At 41.6% G+C, this 20,867-nt stretch overlaps 1 protein-coding gene across 3 annotated transcripts in view; it reads left to right on the top strand.

The window, feature by feature from the left end:
* Positions 1-19,471, top strand: part of HSD17B6 (hydroxysteroid 17-beta dehydrogenase 6) — a 44,667-nt gene extending 25,196 nt beyond the window's left edge. For all 3 annotated transcript variants that reach the window (XM_047867661.1, XM_047867663.1, XM_047867662.1), the window contains exons 2-5: positions 8,877-9,209; positions 14,680-14,938; positions 15,930-16,093; positions 19,033-19,471. In XM_047867661.1, the coding sequence (XP_047723617.1) occupies positions 8,897-9,209; positions 14,680-14,938; positions 15,930-16,093; positions 19,033-19,250 (954 nt within the window). In that variant the 5' untranslated portion in view covers positions 8,877-8,896 and the 3' untranslated portion in view covers positions 19,251-19,471. The remainder of the gene's footprint in view (positions 1-8,876; positions 9,210-14,679; positions 14,939-15,929; positions 16,094-19,032) is intronic.
* Positions 19,472-20,867: the final 1,396 nt, after the last annotated feature.

Genomic DNA, 20,867 nt, shown 5'->3' on the forward strand with positions numbered 1-20,867 from the left:
GAAGTGTGAACTGCTGAATCTTGCAGGACAAGATACTATTTGACATGCAGAGGTGAGCAACAAGGGCATTTATGGAAAAGGAGTGGGAAGAGCAGAGCACAAAAAAATGGAGAACAACAAGCTTTTTGGTTTGGATGGAACATAGGCAGTATGAGTGGGCCTTGTACACCCAAAAAAGGTTTTACATAGATTTAGATGATTTTTAGTAGGTTCAGTGCTTTTCAGGCAGTAAGATCAGCAGAGCTGTGCTTTGGGAAACTTGAGAACACTGTGTGGATGAGAGGGGAAGGGACTGACGCAGTGGGGGTAGTGAGAAGGCTTCTATGATAGGCCAAGCAAGAGGCACTGAGTGTTGAAGGCTTGAACAATGGATGTGGCCATAGGAATGAAGAGGAGGGGACAGATGCTCCTTGACAGCTTCATCTCCTCAAGGGATGCATTTGGCAAGGAAGAGGAACTGTCAGAGCCTTGAGACTAAAATGTAATACAGATAGAAATTGGGAATTCTAGAGGAGAAGCATTTTTAGGAGAGAAGATGATGAGTTCTGCCTTGGATATATTGAGTATCTGGCTAAACGTCTGGCTGGAGGGTATTTAAGGAAATTAGAAATGCAGGACAGAGCCTCAGAAAATGGTCAGGTCGGGCTTATAGATCTGGATAGCTGTGTGGAGGGGAGAGTTGAAGCCTTAAGAGGGAATGAGATTGCCAAGGAGGGAGTGAGGAGCAGGCAGGGAAGGATTCTGGGACAGAACATTGGGGAATCGTTGCATTTAGGGTGTAAGGAAGGAGAGGAGGAGCCGAGGGGGAGGAAGGAAAGGGATGCCGTGATGGAAGCAGGAGAACCAGGCAAGCAGAGTATCTTGGAAGTTGAGGATGGAACGTGTTCCCAGAATTGGGTAGTCAAGATGGAGCAGGTGATGGCTTCTGACTGTGAGAGGAGGGAGCTTAGGTGTGAAAAGTAGGCCAGAGCCAGACCATGGAAAGTGTTCAGGGGAGAGATAGTAGGGTGTAGTGATTTGATCCCGTCTCTACTACTCATCGTCTGTTTGGCTTCGGACAATTGACTTAATTTTTGCCTAAATCCGTGCCTCAGTTTCCACATCTGAAAAATGGGCACAATGATTGCACAGACCTCATGAGGTTTTTATGTGAGGATCTGTATGTGTGTGTGTTGCTTTGAACAGTGCCTGGCACAAGTTAAGTTCTAAATGACTGTTCACTATTATTACTATGTGCCAAGCTGAGGAGTTTTGACTTTCCCTGTGGGTGATGGGAGTCATGGACAGGCCCCAACAAACGCATGGCATGATCTGAAAGCAATCACTTCCTTCACCCAAGACTCAGTTGGAATCTGAGAATCAGATAAAATCACTAGAAAAAAGAAAGTGCTAACTATTGCAGTGATATCTGAGAAAGAAGAAAGATAAAAGGCCTTGGGAATTGGCTGCTAGGTCCTTGGTGAGCTCTGAGTTTCCAGGGAGTGATGGGAATGGATGATGGAGTACAAGGGTTTGGAGAATGCATGGGCCATGAGACAATAGAGACCCCATACTTACGCTCTTTGAATATTTTGACCATATGGGGTAAGAGGATGGTTATTTAGGAGGTGGGAGGGTAGCATGGAGGAGGAAAGACCAAAGAAGCATCCCAGAAGACAGACAGTATAGAGACATTTAGAACAGAGATGTCCGCAGTGGATGTTGCATACCCTGAAATGTGAGGCAAAATGTGGGTATGAATTAGATTGTGCAGGCCATTGGTTTGGAAGTGAGGAGGATGAAGGTGAGCTGATCTGGATTTTGGCAGGGAGGCAAGATGTGAGCTCATCTGTGGAAGGAGAGCCCGACGATCATGAGGTTGGGAAATTGAGAAGGTTGGGAAAGACTTGGAACAGGTGTTATTGGGAAAACATAGGACAGGGGTCAGATAGAGGATTTATCTTGTATAAATGAAAGTCCAACCAAGATGGGGTATCATTGATTTGTTGTAGAAATAACCAGTTTGTTTTCTGGCCTTTCTCTAGTTCCGCTTGGCACTTGGGAATGTGGATGGTAAAGGCTTTGGGGGTGCCAGGAAAACACCCCTCAAGTGGCTGGCCATGGGACCTAGATTGTGTAAGGTGGTAAATGAAGCCATAAGAGGACTGTAATAATAGACTGAAGAAAGAGAGGGCACAGTGGGAGGAAAGAGACAGGGAGGAGTGAGGGAAGGAGGGGAAAAGCCCTACAGATGAGGGGGCTGTAGTCAGAGCTGTTTCAACTTTCAGGATCTTCGTGGGGGAGCATCTTCAAACAATGAAGATGAAGTTGGTGGGGGGTGGGGGAGGTGGTCAGGCCTGAAGTAAATAGTAGATATTAATTTATGCATTGTGATTATAAAGGTATTTCTGAGTTCAACTTCAAAACTTCAAAAGAAAATTAACCAGGCAGCAGCATGTGGATGAGAAGGAAAGAGACTGACAACATTGTCAGAAAGCTAAGTTCTTATTACCGTAACAGGAAGTCACTTGAAAACGTCTAGCATTGATAAATCAAGAAAGAGCAGTAAAAACATATACATCTCCTGGGTCAAAGGCGGAAACATGAATGATTGCACAGCTTTTGTAGATGAATGGTTGTAGAAACAAGCAGGCTACTTTGGGTTCCATATTTGAAGTAGTCAAGGCATCTTTAGATATTTTAGATATTTGATTGGTGTTCTGGTTTGGCCCATGTTTGGAGATTCTGTCTGGTCTGGCCAATCTCTTCTCCCAGTGCAGTCTTCTTGCTGCTAAGTATGCCATGGTTGAATAGTAATACCCAGGGAGGCTGTGCGGCCTAAACTTCCCTGTAATTGGGGAAATGGGTTTTCATCTTTGATTAGCATCAGAAAATTACTCTTTTAGTCAACTAAGAGGCAGGAGGAAGCCCTGTTACTACAGTGCACCAGAGAATGCCGGTTGGGCAGAACAGAAGCAGTTGACTACAGAACATAAGGCTTTCCGATTGGAGAAAGACTGAAAGCTTGGGGTGGGAGAGAGAATGGGGAGGTGGCGGGAGAGGGGGAAAAGACGTGGGAAGAGGGAGGGAGCATTAAATATCTCTGTCAACTATTTTCTCTCCCTCACTAGCTCCTTCAGGTTTACTCCCTTACACCCTTGGTGGTTCTGGACCCAATTACAAATGTGTTGGTGGGGGAGTGGGGGAAGGTTTCTCCCTGCCCACAAGCAATTCTCTGTGACACCAGCTGGATGTCCTCCAATTCAACTCCGTTCTGACACTCTCTACCAGGAGATAGCATCAGATTCCACAGATTCCACAGGTTAAAAGTTCAGTCCTGGGGACGCCTGTGTGGCTCAGTCGGTTAAGTGGTTAAGCGTCTAACTTCAGCTCAGGTCATGATTTCATGGTTCGTGGGTTGGAGCCCTGCATTGTGGGCTTTCTGTTGTCAGCGCACAGCCCGCTTCAGATCCTCTGTCCCTTTCTCTCTGCCCCTCCCTTGTTCTCTCTCTCTCTCAAAAATAAATAAGCATTTAAAAAAAAAAAAAAGAATAGAAAACTAACCTTAAAAAAAATTTTTTTTTTAACGTTTATTCATTTTTGAGAGATAGAGAAAAAGCATGAGCAGGGATGGGGCAGAGAGAGGGAGACACAGCATCTGAAGCAGGCTCCAGGCTCTGAGCTGTCAGCACAGAGCCCGACGTGGAGCTCGAACTCACAAACTGTGAGATCATGACCTGAGCCAAAGTCGGATGCTCAACCGACTGAGCCACCCAGGTGCCCCGAAAAATAATCTTAAAAAAAAAAAAAAAATTCAGTCCTGCAAGACTGCTACCCAACCCCCACTTCAGGTGCCAGTTGCCAGCCCAGATTATCACCAGTGCTTCCAACTGACTGGCTACACATTCGAAGTTCCAATGGCCCCCTTTCTGGGTTGTATTAATTTGCTAGAGCACCTCATAGAACTCACAGAAACACTTAACTGTAAGAACAAACTGCTGGTTACCAGAGGGGAGATGGGTGGGGGGGATGAGTGAAGTAAGTGAAGGGGATTAAGAGCACACTGGGGTGCCTCAGTGGCTCAGTCAGTGGTCATGATCTTGAAGTCCGTGAATGCAAGCCCCGCCATTGGGCTCTACACTGACAGCTCAGAGCCTGGAGCCTGCTTCGGGTTCTGTGTCTCCCTCTCTCTCTGCCCCTCCCCCACTCTCACTCTGTCTCCTTCAAAAATAAACAAACATGAAAAAAATTTTTAAAAATCACACTTAACATTGATGAGCACTGAGCAACGTAGAGAATTGTCAAATCACTATATTGTACATCTGAAATGAATATAACGTTGTATGTTTACTGGAAAAAAAAAAACAACTCACAACAATATCTTACGTACTAGGTTACTGGTTTATTATAAAAGGATATTACTGGGGCGCCTGGGTGGCTCAGTCGGTTAAGCGGCTGACTTTGGCTCAGGTCATGATCTCGCAGTCCGTGAGTTCGAGCCCCGCATCGGGCTTTGTGCTGACAGCTCGGAGCCTGGAGCCTGTTTCAGATTCTGTGTCTCCCTCTCTCTGACCCTCCCCCATTCATGCTCTGTCTCTCTCTGTCTCAAAAATAAATAAACGTTAAAAAAAAATTAAAAAAAAAAAAAGGATATTACTCGGGAACAGTTAGACGGAAGAGATGCATAGGGCAAGTAATGGGGAAAGGATGCAGTTTTCATGCCCTCTCCCAGCATGTGGCTCTCCCCTAACGTCCATGAGAAGTTCTCTGAACCTTATTCTGTTTTTTAATAGAAGCTTCATTACATAGGCATGACTGATTTAAATCATCGACCATTGGTGGTTGAACTCAATCTCTAGCCCCTCTCCCCTTCCCAGAGGGGGAGGTGTGGGTGGAACTCGGTCTAACCCTCCACATTGTTGGTTCCCTCATCCTTAGGTGTGATCCCAAAGTAACCTCATTAACATAACAAGACATCACTTAGGAAATTCCAAGTGTTTTAGGAACACTGTGCCAGAAATGGACAAAGGCTGTATATATATATATATATATATATATATATATATATATATATATATCTTTAAAAAAATTTTTTTACAATTATAGAATTTTATTTATTTATTTAATTCTTTTTAACTTAATTTTATTTTTTTAAAATTTACATCCAAATTAGTTAGCATATAGTGCAACAATGATTTCAGGAGTAGATTCCTTAATGCCCCTTGCCCATTTAGCCCATCCCCCCTCCCACAAACCCTCCAGTAACCCTCTGTTTGTTCTCCATATGTATGAGTCTCTTATGTTTTGTCCCCCTCCCTGTTTTTATATTATTTTTGTTTCCCTTCCCTTATGTTCATCTGTTTTGTCTCTTAAAGTCCTCATATAAGTGAAGTCATATGATTTTTGTCTTTCTATGACTGGCTAATTTCACTTAGCATAATACCCTCCAGTTCCATCCACGTAATTGCAAATGGCAAGATTTCATTTTTTTTGATTGCCGAGTAATACTCCATTGTATGTATATACCACATCTTCCTTATCCATTCATCCATCGATGGACATTTGGGCTCTTTCAGTACTTTGGCTGTTGTTGATAGTGCTACTATAAACATTGGGGTGCGTGTGCCCTTTCAAAACAGGACACCTGTATCTCGCAGATAAATGCCTAGTAGTGCAATTGCTGGGTCTAGGGTAGTTCTATTTTTAGCTTTTTGAGGAACTTGCATACTGTTTTCCAGAGTGGCTGCACCAGCTTGCATTCCCATTTAAAAAAAAAAAATTTTTTTGGTATGGGCATTTAAAAAAATTTTTTTCAAAATATGAAATTTATTGTCAAATTGGTTTCCATATAACACCCAGTGCTCATTCCAACAGGTGCTCTCCTCAATACCTATCCCATTTAAAAAATTTTTTAATGCTTATTTATTTTTTTAATGTTTATTTATTTATTTTTGAGAGAGAGAAACAGAGCACGAGCAGGGGAGGAGCAGAGAGCGAGGGAGACACAGAATCTGAAACAGGCTCCAGGCTGTCAGCACAGATCCTGACGCCGGTCTCAAACCCACAAACTGTGAGATCATGACCTGAGCCAAAGGCGGACGCTCAACCGACTGAGCCACCCAGGCGCCCCTTTAATGCTTACTTATTTTGAGAGAGAGAGACCGAAAGAGCACAAGGTGGAGGGGCAGAAAGCGAGGGAGACACAGAGTTGGAAGCAGGCTCCAGGCTCTGACCTGTCAGCGCAGAGCCCAACACGGGCTCAAACTCATGAGCGGTGAGATTACGACCTGAGCTGAAGTCAGATGTTTAGCACCCATATATATCTTATTATAAATCACAGTATCACAACCCTTCAATCCCCTGGTAGCTACTGCCTTCTTTCCTCAGACTCTTTTGAAAAGAATCTCTCTTTGGCTCCGCTTCCTGCCCTCCAGTCCATCCATCAGCCCACTGCAGTCTGACTTCTTTACTGTTAACTCCCTAAGAGCCTTATTTAGATCACCGGTAACCTGCTATATTCAGTGGACCTCCACGTGGCAGAGTTGATCTGCATTAAGCCCCTATTCCCTTAGCTTCCTTTGGCTTTCTTTCTCCTACTTCTCTGACTCATTATTCCGGTTATTTTCTTCTCCTTTGTTTCCCCCGCCCCGCATATTTTCATTTAATTTATTTATCTAACAGCATTTATCTAACAACATAGCACTAGTTATGTACCATTCACTGTGCCGGATTCGGATGAATACACAGACCGGGCTCTCAAAGGCTTTATAGTTTACAACTGGGGAGAAGCAGTGTAACAAGTTAGCGGACATTAGGATACACACTCGAGTGCAGGCTGCCGTGGGATGCCAGGGAGGGCGTGGTCTAATTTGTTAGGCCAGTGGTCAGGTTAAGAGGGATCAGGAAAGTCTTCTGCCTGGACCACGCTTCCCCCACTTGCCCAGAGCTATACCTAATCTCTCAGTGCTCATCTATAAAATAATGTGGCAGTCATGGAGGTGTGTTCCTCAAATGTCTTTTCAAGAGAATCTGCTTTGAGGAGTGCCGTTGCTCACAGCCTCCAGCTGTTGCCTTTAGATCTGATATGGTGTGTATACTGAGGCACACTTCTGGGCACTGCCAACCAGTTGACTGAGTATGGTGGCAGTACTAGAGCCCAGCCAGTACTGGCCAGTGTGGGATTCTCCTGGTCAGTATTTACTCAAAGATCCCCAATTGGCTTGGCTGCTGTCCTGCAGTTTAAGGAGCTTACTCTCAACTCCTCCTTCCTTCTCTCTCTTCTTTTGGAGGCATCAGACCTGCATTATCACCTACTCCTATGCTTTCCCCTTTATCCTCTAATGGTATTTTCCCCAGGGAATCACTTGCATGTCTAATTCTGTTTTGGCATTTGAACCTAACACAGGGATATGACAGGGCCTGCCTTACAGTGCTGTTGGGAGAACAGAGTTAATGTATGTGAAATGCCTAGAACAGGACCTGTTACACAGCAAGTGTTATGCTATTATTGTTGTTAGCTATTATTATTGTATTATCCTTTAGATCTCAACTTCTATTTTACTCTCTCTAGAAACCTTCTCAGATCTCCCCAGAGTGCTCCAACAGCATCCTGTCCTTACTTCTATTCCGTTGCTTTGTTTTCTTGTTGGCCTTCACACTTGGACAGTGAATTCAATGAATAATAGAACCTTGTTGTGTCTATTGTTGTGTATCAGTGCCTAACATTGTGTCTGACTCATAGGAGATGTTAACTTGATGTCTGCTGAATGAAAATGTTAATTCAGCTGAGTACTAACAGATGAGTGTTATTTGCCAAGTGGATGATGTCTGGGAAAGAAGCAATTGTTGAGAGAATTGTGTACTGTGGTGTGAAAGGCCTGTACTGTGTGGGGTACTGAAAGCTGCTTGTTATGAGTAAAGAGTAAGGTATAAGAGAGATGTGGTAAAAAAGAAGGCTAAGGAGTAGGTCAAGGGCCAGAGCACCGGGAAGGCCTGAGTGCCAAGCCAAGGAGTCTGAATTACGTCGACCCAACCTTATGCAGGCATTGGGGTGCAGGCCTTATGATGTCCTAATGGACTCACCCATCTTTGATGGTGTTTTATGTCTTTATGAAACATGTGTTAGTTCACCCAACACTAAATTGTTCCAAAATGGTGGCTGTTTCTCTAGAACTACATGAAGAAATGTAGGCATAATCATTTCAACAATGCATCTGATTGGTCTTTATTTACAAGCTGCTTTGGCTGCACAGTTGGGTCTCTTAACTGATCTCTTTAACTTCATCACAGTCCATTTAAATATACCTTCCACTCCCATTGTGAGACAGATCTCTCTAAAACTAAATCTGCTAATCTTACTCCTCTATTTAATACCTTCCAATAATAGCACACTCTGGATACCTATAAGACAACGTCCAGATTCCTTAGTGTGACCCACAAGGAACCCCATAGTCTGAGCCTTCACTACCTCTGTATGTTCTGTACTGCATGGTGCTGAACTGCTATAGGTATTAGGAAGTTATGCTGCTCACCACTTCATTTATGTACACACTGTTGCTGCCTAGAATGTTCTTTCATCTGGGTCTACTTTTTGAATGCTTAACTATCTTATAGGCAGTAGTTACAACATCACTGCATCTCTGAAGCCATTTCTAACTTTGTGGGCAGTGGTTTGCAGCCTCATTAGACTATGTGTATATTGGTATGGCACCCCCCACAATGCATTGCACTTGTTTGGTTCCCTCCAGTTCCCTCTCTAGACTGTGGTTCCTTGAGTGTTACTGAAGATGAATCCGCAGCACCTGGGGCAATGCCTAGCACAAAGCATATACTCAATAGATAACTGGTTAAAGGAAAAAGGACAGAATAAAATAAAAGCTCTTCTCTTTCTTTTGAAGGGGAAGGAGATCCCCTCACCATGTGGCTGTACCTGGCGGCCCTCGTGGGCCTGTACTACCTCCTGCGCTGGTACCGAGAGAGGCAGGTGGTGAGTGACCTCCGAGACAAGTACGTCTTCATCACCGGCTGTGACTCGGGCTTCGGGAACCTGCTGGCCAGGCAGCTGGACCTGCGAGGCTTGAGGGTGCTGGCTGCGTGTCTGACGGAGAAGGGGGCAGAGCAGCTGAGAGACCAGACATCAGACAGACTAGAGACGGTGATCCTGGATGTCACCAAGACAGAGAGCATCTCTGCGGCCACCGAGTGGGTGAAGGAGCGTGTGGGAGACAGAGGTATAGAGAAGTATTTTCTTCTTTCATTTACTTAGGCATCAAGATGTTAAAAGTTTTCTCTCTCTGTATAAGATCTCAAAAAGCAGGGTTTAAAAGGCTGACTTTTCCATTTAAAGGACAGTCGTGATCTTATGTGGTGTTTCATTTCCTTAACAACGTTTACCTTGAAAAATGAGCCCAGTAGATTTGAAGCTGTTATCTCACCTTGCCAATGGAATATTTAAAACCACAATTCTTTGTGTTTGAAGAATTTTCAAGGTATTCTTAAGAAATTGAGTCTTCTGGGGCGCCTGGGTGGCGCAGTCGGTTAAGCGTCCGACTTCAGCCAGGTCACGATCTCGCGGTCCCGGAGTTCAAGCCCCGCGTCAGGCTCTGGGCTGATGGCTCAGAGCCTGGAGCCTGTTTCCGATTCTGTGTCTCCCTCTCTCTCTGCCCCTCCCCCGTTCATGCTCTGTCTCTCTCTGTCCCAAAAATAAATAAACGTTGAAAAAAAAATTAAAAAAAAAAAAAAAAAGAAATTGAGTCTTCTCCCCTTGGCTACCATTTAAAATATAATCATTCCTTCAGTCAGCCTTACATGTGAAAATTGACTTGGAAATTGATTTCAATATATTATCTCCTGTTTGAGGGTATACTCCAGGCAGAGCTAGGAATTATACATAGTTACAGCCTCTGCGCTTTGCACAGCACTTTATTTCTGTTGTATGGTTATTGGTATTGTTTCACACTTTGCTAGAGTGTGAGCTCCTTGAGGGCCCCTCTTACCCATTATTGTATTTCCAGTTTCTGACATATTCCCAGGTACCTGTTAAGGACTCAACAAATGTTGAATAGATCTCATTTACTCATAGTTTTATTTGTTACTTTGGTGCCCTTGATATTAAAATCATCACTTGTTCCTTACACCTGAATTTCAAACTACTTGCTGGACTGCTCATCTGGAATTTCTGCTGGTGCCTCAAACTCACCAAACCTAAAGGAAGACTCTTTACCTTATCTTTTCCTCACCAAATCTGGTTGTTGTTGTTGTTGTTGTTTTGTTTGTTTCAGTCTTTCTCTCTGTGCACTATGTCACTATTCCTGCAGTTACACACACTTGTTCCCTCAGAGCCTTTTTCCTTCCTTATACTTTCAACATTTTAATATCCCCATGTTCTAAATGAATCTCTTGTAAATAGCATATAGCTACATGTAAAAAAATAATGAGGTTTTTTGTTTGTTTGTTTGTTTGTTTTTCACCTAGGACATTTCACTCATCTACACTTACTTAATTGTTCATATGTTTGGATTTATTTCTATGACATTTTTTTTATGCTTTTTATATGTCCCATTTTTTTCTTGCTTCTTTTCCCACTTTTGAATTGATTGAATTTTTATTCCACCTTTTCCATTACTAAATTGAAAGTAATATATTCTGTTTCTTAAATTTTTTTTAATGTTTATTCATTTTTGAAAGAGAGAGCACAAGCAGGGGTGGGGAGGAGAGAGAGGGGGACACAGAATCCAAAGCAGGCTCCAGACTCCGAACTGTCAGCACAGAGCCGACTTGGGGCTCGAACCCATGAACCGCGAGATCATGACCTGAGCCGAAGTCAGACGCTTAACTGACTGAGCCACCCAGGTGCCCCAAAAGTAATATATTCTGTTTCGTTAGTGGTTTCTCTAGGAATTTTAACTGCATATTTAATCATTCAAGTGTAAAATTAACATCTTTGCCTTCTTCTGATGAATCCAAGGCTCTCAGAACACTTGAACTCCATCCCCTGCCCCGCTCCCCCACATGATGGCATTGCTGTTATATATTTTATTTCTATTTTTTTTTTTTGGCCCTACAATATATAATGTTTGTTTAGATTTATTTCTTGTTTACCATTTTGTTTGCTCATCATTCTTTTTAGAATCTTCCATATAAAATTACTTTCCTCCAGGGGCCCCTGGCTGGCTCAGTCAGTGGAGTGAGTGACTCTTGATCTGGGGGTTTTGAGTTCAAGCCCCACACTGGATAGAGATATTACTTAAAAATATAATCTTAGGGGCGCCTGGGTGGCGCAGTCGGCTAAGCGTCCGACTTCAGCCAGCTCACGATCTCGCGGTCCGTGAGTTCCAGCCCCGCGTCAGGCTCTGGGCTAATGGCTCAGAGCCTGGAGCCTGTTTCCGATTCTGTGTCTCCCTCTCTCTTTGCCCCTCCCCCGTTCATGCTCTGTCTCTCTCTGTCCCAAAAATAAATAAACGTTGAAAAAAAAATTTATAAAAAAAAATATAATCTTAAAAAAAAAAAATAAAGCTACTTCCCTCCAGACTGGATATATTCTTTAGAATTTAGAAAGTGTTGTGGATAAAATCTGTTTTTTTTTTTAAGTTTATTTATTTTTTTTGAGAGAGAGAGAGAGAAAGCATGAGTTGGGAGGGGCAGAGAGAGAGGGAGAGAGAATCCCAAGCAGGCTCTACGCTGTCAGCACACTTGGGGCTCATTCTTACCAATTGTGAGATTATGATCTGAGCCAAAGTTGGATGTTTAACCCACTGAGCTAGCCAGGTGTCCCTGTTTTTATTTTCTTCCTTTTTTTACATTTCTATTTTATTTATTTATTTATTTATTTATTTATTTATTTATTTATTTATTTTAGGTAATCTCTATACCCAAGGCAGGACTTGAACTCATAACTCTGAGATCAAGAGTTGCATGTTGTACAGACTGAGCCAACCATGCACCCTTCTTTTTTCACATTTCTTAAAGTGTCTTTATTTTGCCCTTATTCCGGAAAGATATTTTTGCTAGATAAGCATTTCTAAGTTTACAGTTATTTTCTCTCAGCATATTGAAGATATCGTTTCATTGTCTTCTGGCTTCTGTTGTTGCTGTTGTCAGTTGTCAGCCTAATTGTTACCTTTTGTAAATAATCTTGTCTTTTATTTCTGACTATTTAAGGATATTCTATTTCTTTGATTTTTTTTAAACATTGGAAACATTTTATTTTAATTTTTTTTAAGTTTATTTATTTTTTTAGTAATCTCTACACCCAACCTGGGGCTCAAACTCAAGACTCTGATATCAGGAATTGCATGCTCTGGGGGCACGTGGGTGGCTCAGTCAGTTAAGCATCAACTTTGGCTCAGGTCATGATCTCACAGTTTGTGGGTTCAAGCCCCTCATCAGGCTCTGTGCCAACAGCTCAGAGCCTGGAGCCTTCTTTGAATTCTGTGTCTCCCTCTTTGTCTCCCACTTGTGCTCTCTCTCTCTCTCAAAAATAAATAAACATTAAAAAAAAAATTAAAAAAAAAAGAGTTGCATGCTCTTCTGACAGAGCCTGTCAGGCATCCCTCTTTCTTTGATCTTACTAAAGCTTTATTTTGGCTATATAGATGTGAATTTCTTTATTTATACTGCTTGGGACTTGTTTGGCTTCTTGAATCTATGGATTAGTGTCTTTCAACAATTTTGGAAAATTCTCAGCCACTGTTACTTCAGATACTGCCCTTGTTCCATTTCCCCTCTTTTTCTTTTCTGATAGATATGTGTTAGAAGTTTCTTACTTTGAGGCACCTGGGTGGCTCAGTTGAGCCTCTTGATTTCTGCTTGGGTCATGATCCCAGAGACATAGGATCCAGCCCCACATGGGGCTCCTCTCCTGGCTTGCTCTCTCTCTGGAAAAAAAAAAAAAAAAAGAAGTTCTTACTGTGTTCTTATGTCTCTTTTCTTTTACATTTTCCATCTCTTTTTTTTTTTTTTTTTTTGCTTTGTGCTGCATTCTGCATAGTTTCCTTTTTCTACATTCCAGCTTATACTTTCTGTTTTCTGCCATGTCTATCTGCTATTAAATCTGTCTACCAAATTACAGTTTGTTAAGATTTTTATTTCTGGAAGTTCTTTTTGGTTCTTTTCCAGATCTGCTTGATCAGTTTTATAATAACTTTATTAATCATTTTAATCTTTCTTTTATTTTAAAATTATATTTAATATACATATTTATTTGTTTTAAAAGTTTATTTATTTTGAGAGAGAGAGAGAGAGTACAAGCAGGGGAGGGGCAGAGAGAGGGAGAGAGAATCCTAAGCAAGCTCCACGCTGTGAGTGAGGAGCCCACCATGGGGCTCAGTCTCATGACCTGAGCTGAAACCACGAGTCACACACTTAACTGACTGAGCACCCCAGGTGCCCCTTATATTTAGCATACACATTTTATATTATATGTCTTATAATTCTGGTATCTAATGTCTTTGTGAGTCTTTTTCTGCTGTTTATTCATTTTGCTGGCTCTTGCGTATAATGCTTTGTTTCTTTGTGTATTTTTGATTTGTGACAGTGAACTGCAATTTTTCTTAGTAGCTCTCTGGTGATTCCCTGTAGTCTGACATGAAGATTCCTCCAGAGAGGATCCATGTTTCCTTCTATCAGGTGTCAGGCATGCTCAGAAGCCATGACCATCTTGAATTGAATCTTGGCTTGATGTTTTGGACTACCCAGGTAGTGGGAATTTGGCTGCAAACTCCATGAGGGGTGGCTTTTGGTTACGATTCTTCAGTGTTGATTCTTGCCCCCCTCTCCACAACACCAAAGTTCAAGACAGACAGGTTTTTTAATTTAAAGTTTATTTATTTCTTTTGATAGCGAGCGAGCGGGGGAGGGGGGGAGAGAGAGAGAGAGAGAGAGAGAGAGAGAGAGAGAGAGAGAGAATCCCAGGCAGGCTTTGCACTTTCAGCACGGAGCTTGATGTGGGGTTTGAACTTCTAAACCATGAGATCATGACCTGAGCTAAAACCAAGAGTCGGGTGCTCAACCAACTAAGCCACCCAGGTGCCCCAAGACAGTTTTACTTTCAGTCCCTGGAAGGACTTTCTGTCTCACTCTGATACTGATAGCATAACCATTAAAAGTTTCATTTTAACGAAGAAAGTGTTTTTTATTAGGATTCCTACCTTAGGTGGGCCCTGGACCTCATATCTTACTGTGTATGTTTTTTGAGACCATACTGAAATTCACATTTACACTGGTTGGCAAATACCCTCGAATCAAAAGTGGGCATCGATGGGGCGCCTGGGTGGCGCAGTCGGTTAAGCGTCCGACTTCAGCCAGGTCACGATCTCACGGTCCGTGAGTTCGAGCCCCGCATCAGGCTCTGGGCTGATGGCTTGGAGCCTGGAGCCTGTTTCCGATTCTGTGTCTCCCTCTCTCTCTGCCCCTCCCCCGTTCATGCTCTGTCTCTCTCTGTCCCAAAAATAAAAAACGTTGAAAAAAAAAATTAAAAAAAAAAAAGTGGGCATCGATATTCTATTTACTCTTTCTGGATTCCTGCCTTTTCTTAGCTTTTGGCCTGACCCATTTTACTTTCTTGTTAACTGATGTATTTCAGAACATTAAAAAATATATTTTATTTAACGTTTTTTGTTGTTGTCAGCAGGAAGATTGATCAAGGTAAATAGTTCTGTCAATTTTGTCTGAAACTGAATTCCTGCTTTGACTTCGTTTTAGGACTCTGGGGCCTGGTCAACAATGCAGGCATTTTTCACCCACTTTGCTGCACTGAGTGGCTGAAGATAGAGACCTACGTGGATGTCCTCAAAGTGAACCTCATTGGTTTGATGGAGGTGACCTTGAGCATGCTTCCCTTGGTGAGGAAAGCACAGGGGAGGATTGTTAATGTCTCCAGCATTCTGGGAAGAGTTGCTTTCTTTGGAGGAGTTTACTGTAGCTCCAAGTATGGTGTAGAAGCCTTTTCGGATGTTCTGAGGTAATGTTCTCTTTTTCTTTCTCTCTTTTTTCTTTTTTTCCTGAGGTAATGTTCTTAAGTTAAAACAAAAGCAACTGTTGAGCACCTTAAATATCACTGTCTGCTGAACACCTAGAGTATACCTCTGCTGTGGTGCACAATGCCATCCTACTTCTGGTGAAGGCAGTGCTTAGCACAGTGCCTGCTACATAGTCAGCCCCTGATCAATATTTTGCAACTGTTTGTTGAACTAACATGAATATTCTGGAATGACCAATGACTTGCAATTTTAATGCCCATATCATATTCTCTTAATGTTCTCTTGGAGTCTTAGAACATATGGTCATTTTTCAGAGGCCCATGCTTTTGTGAGTACAATTCCTATTACCTGCTACTCCTCTCTTCCCCTTTCTTTACTTGGAAATCTCCTCTTTATCCTTCAAGGCTCACCTGAAACATTCTTCCTCATTGAAGCCTTCCCTGACCCCATCAGAAAATCTGTGTACCTCCTGCTCTCTGCTCATGTAGCCCCTGGAATACCTCTGCTTTATAATTCTTTTGAGTTGTGTTATAATTATTTGCTTACTTGTTGGGCTCCCTTACTGTGAGCTTTTTGAGGCAAGCAACTGAGCCTTAATTTTCTGAGACTGTGCATGTAAAATACTTAGCACAGTAGCTGCTCTAAAAATGCTAATTTTCTTTATTATTCCTTGTATTCTGCATGGCTTGACTGTCTAACATGTGGTAGGTACTTAATAGCTCTGTGAAAAGAGGGGCTGTAGAATTGAATGGTTATGGCAGTTTATATAATCATGTCCCAATTTTTGGACCTAGGGATATTTAAAATTTTGGCTTTTTCCTTTCCATTTCTTTATCCTTTAAAATATTCAGTAGAGATGTTTTTATAACCCATTTTGTTTTGTTTTGTTTTGTTTTGTTTTGTTTCCTCCCTGAGAGCATTGAAATGTGCTGTCTCTCAATCAAGAGTTAACTCGAGGGTTTTTATTTTCAGGCGTGAGCTTCAACATTTTAGGGTGAAAATCAGCATCGTTGAACCTGGCTACTTCAGAACTGGAATGACAGATCTGACGTGGTCCTTAGGGAGAATAAAGCAAGCCTGGGAAGAAGTCCCCTCGCATATTAAGGAGGCCTATGGACAGAAGTTTTTTGATGCCCGTGAGCTTTTCTTTTCACAGGATAATTGATAACCTTGCATGAGAAAGGGGAAAGAGGGTTGGTGGGGAATGATTGGCAGGCTCTGAGAACTGAGAACTAAGAACTGTTTAAGGAAACAAAGCCTTCCTGGGACCGGAGGGATTTGAGAAGGTCCCAGGGCTCTCATGGTTGACTTGGTGATGAGGAAGAGGTTATATTGACAGCTTAGGGGCAAGCTGCCTTGTGCTGCCTTGTCACCTACAGGCCTGGCCACCTGAGCACTAGGGAGGTATTACATGGTTAGAGACATGGAACTTCTGGGTCTCGAGAAAGGGGTGCCCCTCTGTAGTTTGGCAAGGCTGGCGTGGGAGGTCTGCACAACTGAAATACAGTCTTTTTGGTAACAAAGGGCCCAGCTACAACTCCATTCTTACTGTGGGAGGAGGGTGTGTGTGTGTGAGTAGAGGGCAGTGGGTGAGAGCCAGCTTTGCAGGGCCCTATTGACTGTGTCCAGAGACTAGAAGTCATGTGCAGGCCTTAGGAGCATCATGGGAGTGAGATGGTTCAATTTCTTGTAAGAATGTCATCCTTAGGAACTGGAAGAGGAGGCAGTTTGGGGGTAAAGGCAAGGCAGTCTTCTTAGTAGAAGTAAGTCATGCACATCAATATGGGGTTTCACCTTCTGGGGAAAGCGATGCTTTTTCTTCAAAGAAGTCAGCAGCTTGCCAAGGCCCAAGGCAGCAGCTCTCCTTTCCATTTCATGAAAGGATGCTGCGATGGGTGGGTAGCAGCAGCCCTGTCACTGGCTTTGAGTGATACTGTAGTCCAGAGAAAAGAAGGCAAACAGAAGACTCCCAACCTACAGCACTGTCTTCTGGCCTAAGAGGGTGACCATTAACACAGCACTGTCTTCTGGCCTAAGAGGGTGACCATTAACACAGGAGAGAATTGGGTCAAGAAAAAGCTGCACAAAACAGCGCTTGAGCCTCTCAGAACTCATAGCAGGCCAGGGCACCACAGTTCCTAACATGCCAGAGGGCCAGCTACTGTTGTAAACTTTTCCCCACCTAAGGTTTTCAACTGTGTATTAGGGAATTTTTTTCTCTTGACAATAGAAATGAAGAGGAAAACAGAATTTATTGTAGTGACATTATGTAAAGTATATATGGATATAAAAGGATATATGTATTTCATGATTTAAAAGGAGTTGAGAGGTGCCTGGGTAGTTTAGTCGGTTGAGCGTCCCACTTTGGCTTAGGTCACAGTCTCGTGGTTCTTGAGTTCGAGCCCCACGTTGGGCTTTGTGCTGACAGCTCAGAGCCTGGAGCCTGGTTCAGATTCTGTGTAATCTTAAGTGTAATCTTCTGTGTAATCTTAAGTGTAATCTTAAATTTTCTGGTTCCCACATTAAAAAAAAAAAAAGGAAACTGGTGAAATTAATTTTAGTAGCACAGTTTATTTAATCCTGCCTATCCAAGATACTATGATTTTGGCATTCATTTATTTATCATCAATGAAAGGTTGTTAATAAGGTATTTTATATTCTTTTTCTTATTAGTCTTTGAAACTTGGTATGTATTTTTTTTTAAGTTTATTTACTTAAATAAATAAGAGAGAGAGAGAGAGAGAGAGAGAGAGAGAGAGAGAGAGAGACGGGGCAGGGCAGAGAGAGAGGGAGACAGAATCCAAAACAGGCTTGGCACTGCCTGCCCAGAGCCTGACTTGGGGCTTGAACTCATAAACCATGAGATCATGACCTGGGCGAAAACCAAGAGTCGGATACTTAACCAACTGAGCCACCCAAGTGCCCCAATATGTATTTTATACTTATAGCATATCTCAATTTGGATGCTAAATTTTCCTAGGAAACACTTCATCTGTAGATTAATAAAATTTATAGTTGCCAGCAGCGTTATTCATAATATCCCCAAAGTGGAAACAACTTAAATGTCTACCAACTTAATGAATGGGTAAACAAAAGGTCATATAATGAATATAAAGTCATATAATGAATATAGTCATATATATATTATATATGTATATAATATATATATATATATAATGAATATTATTTGGCAATAAAAAGGAGTGAAATACTCATACATGCTACAGCATGGATGAAGTTTGAAAACATTTTGCTTAGTGAAAAGAAGCCAGTCCCAAAAGATCACAATGTATAATTCTATTTATATGAACTGTCCAGAAAAAGCAATCCCCAGAGACAACAGGTAGATTGGTGGTTGCCTAGGACTGGTTGGGTTGGCAGAAAATGGTAGTGACTGCTAATAGGTACAAGTTTTCTTTTAGGGATGATGAGAATGTTCTAAACTTAGATTGGGTGTGTGGTTGCACAATTCTGAATATACTAAAAGTCATTGACTTGTACACTTTATTTATTTATTTATTTATTTAATGTTTACTTATTTATTTTAAAAGCGAGAGAGAGCAGGGGAGGGGCAGAGAGAGAGGGAGACAGAGAATCTCAAGCTGACAGTGCAGAATCCGACGCGGGGATCGAACTCACGAACTGTGAGCCAAAATCAAGAGTCTGACGCTTACCCAACTGAGCCACCCACACACCCCAGCTTGTACACTTTAAATGGCTGACTTTTATGGTTTATGAGTTATAACTCAATAAGTTGTTAAAATGTTTCCAGTTGCGAAAGTAGATTCACATACCTATGTTGTTCCAAAAATGCTAAAATGTTTTCCAATGATGGAATTGAGGTTTAAAATGAAAATGAAAATTTAAAAATTCAGTTTTTAGTCATACTAGCTATATTTTAAGTGCTCAGCAGCTGCATTTGGCTATTGGCTGCCACTGGGAAGCGTAGGTCTGATTAGCCTAATCCTTGTAGAAATTAAATGTAGTTAGACTTCTGTGACTGTATATAACTGGAGCTTAACATTAAAATCCAAAGAATAAGATTGTTGACCACCATTTCTCTTTTTGGATACAGATCACAATGGCGTCAAACAAGGGCTGTTGAGATGTAGCACAAACCTGAACCTGGTCACTGACTGCATGGAACACGCTCTGATATCTGTGCATCCCCGTACTCGATATTCAGCTGGCTGGGATTCTCAGTTTTTCTTCATTCCTCTGTCTTATTTACCTACGTCACTGGCAGACTACATATTGACTAGATCTTGGCCCAAACCAGCCCAGGCAGTCTAAAGAAAACTGGTTTGATGGCTCTTGAAATGAAGAAGACAGTCTGAAATTGATCATTAGTGTCTCAGTAATCCTTATTAGGAACTAACATGTTTATAGTCTAGATATCCAAAGCTTATTCCTTTAGGTGATGAATTTTTATTACTTTAAGCATTTTTTGATGAGGATATTTCCAAAATGCATCATTCTTCTTTACCTTATTAAACAGAGTAGACTGAAAACAATTCAACTTGTCTTGATGTTATTTCTTTATGTAAATGAATACTTGTTCTATGCCATGGTACACTATTGCTCAAGGACTATTGAGAAATACATGGGCCTGTTTATCCTTACTTGAAATTGATTTGTACTATGGTACTTTTTTTTTTTTAAGTTTATTTATTTATTTTGAAAAGAGCAAGGGAGGGGAGGGACAGAGAGAGGGAGACAGAAGATCTGAAGCAAGCTTTGTGCTGACAGCAGAGAGCCTGACATGGCTCAAACTCACAAACCATGAGATCATGACCCAAGCCAAAGTCAGACGTTTAACTGACTGAGCCACCTAGGTGCCCCTGATTTTCAATTTTTTAAATCAAAATAATATACACATACATACTTAAATGTTCAGTTAATACTCAAAAGCTTAAAAATAAAAAATATCAGTTCCCCACCCTTCATTGCTGCTCCTCAGAGGTAAATGCTTTCAACTTTTAGCTATTTCTTCTGCTATAACCTCTATATTTGTAAATAATATAGTGTCCGTTTTTTAAATTTAAATTTTAGTTAGTTAATATACAGTGCAATATTGGTTTCAGGAGTAGAATTCAATGTCTTATCACTTACATACAACACCCAGTGCTCATCACAAGTGCTCTCCCTAGTACACATCACCCATTGAGCCCATCTCCCACCTACCTCCCTCCATCAGCCCTTAGTTTGTATTCTGTCATTAAGAGTTTCTTGCAGTTTGTTTCCCTCTCTTTTCCCCCTACCCTTCCCATATGTTCATCTGTTTTGTTTCTTAAATTCCACATATGAGTGAAACCATATGGTATTTGTCTTTCTCTGATTATTTCACTTGTCATAATACATTCTAGCTCCATCCATGTTGTTGCAAATGGCAAGATTTCATTCTTCTTGATGGCTGAGTAATATTCCAGTGTGTGTGTGTGTGTGTGTGTGTGTGTGTGTGTGTGTGTGTGTGTGTATCAATCACATCTTCTTTGTCCATTCATTAGTTGATGGACATTTTGTCTCTCTCCATAGTTTGGCTATTATTGATAATGTTACTATAAACATTGGGGTGCATGTACCCCTTCAAACCTGTATTTTTATATCCTTTGGGTAAATACCTAATAGTGCAACTGCTGAATCATAGGGTAGTTCTACTTTTAGTTTTTTGAGGAACCTCCATACAGTTCTCCAGAGTGGCTGCACCAGTTTGCATTCCCACCAACAGTAAGAGGGTTCCTCCTATCTCCACATCCTCGCCAACACCTGTTGTTTCTTGTTAATTTTAGCCATTCTGACAGGTGTGAGGTGTGACAGGTAAAGAACTGATGTTTTTTTATTTTTAAGCTTTTGAGTATTAACTGAACATTTAAGTATGTATGTGTATATTATTTTGATTAAAAAAGTTAA

The sequence above is a fragment of the Prionailurus viverrinus genome, chromosome B4 (assembly GCF_022837055.1).
Source record: "Prionailurus viverrinus isolate Anna chromosome B4, UM_Priviv_1.0, whole genome shotgun sequence".
In the NCBI taxonomy this organism is placed as follows: Eukaryota; Metazoa; Chordata; class Mammalia; order Carnivora; family Felidae; genus Prionailurus; species Prionailurus viverrinus.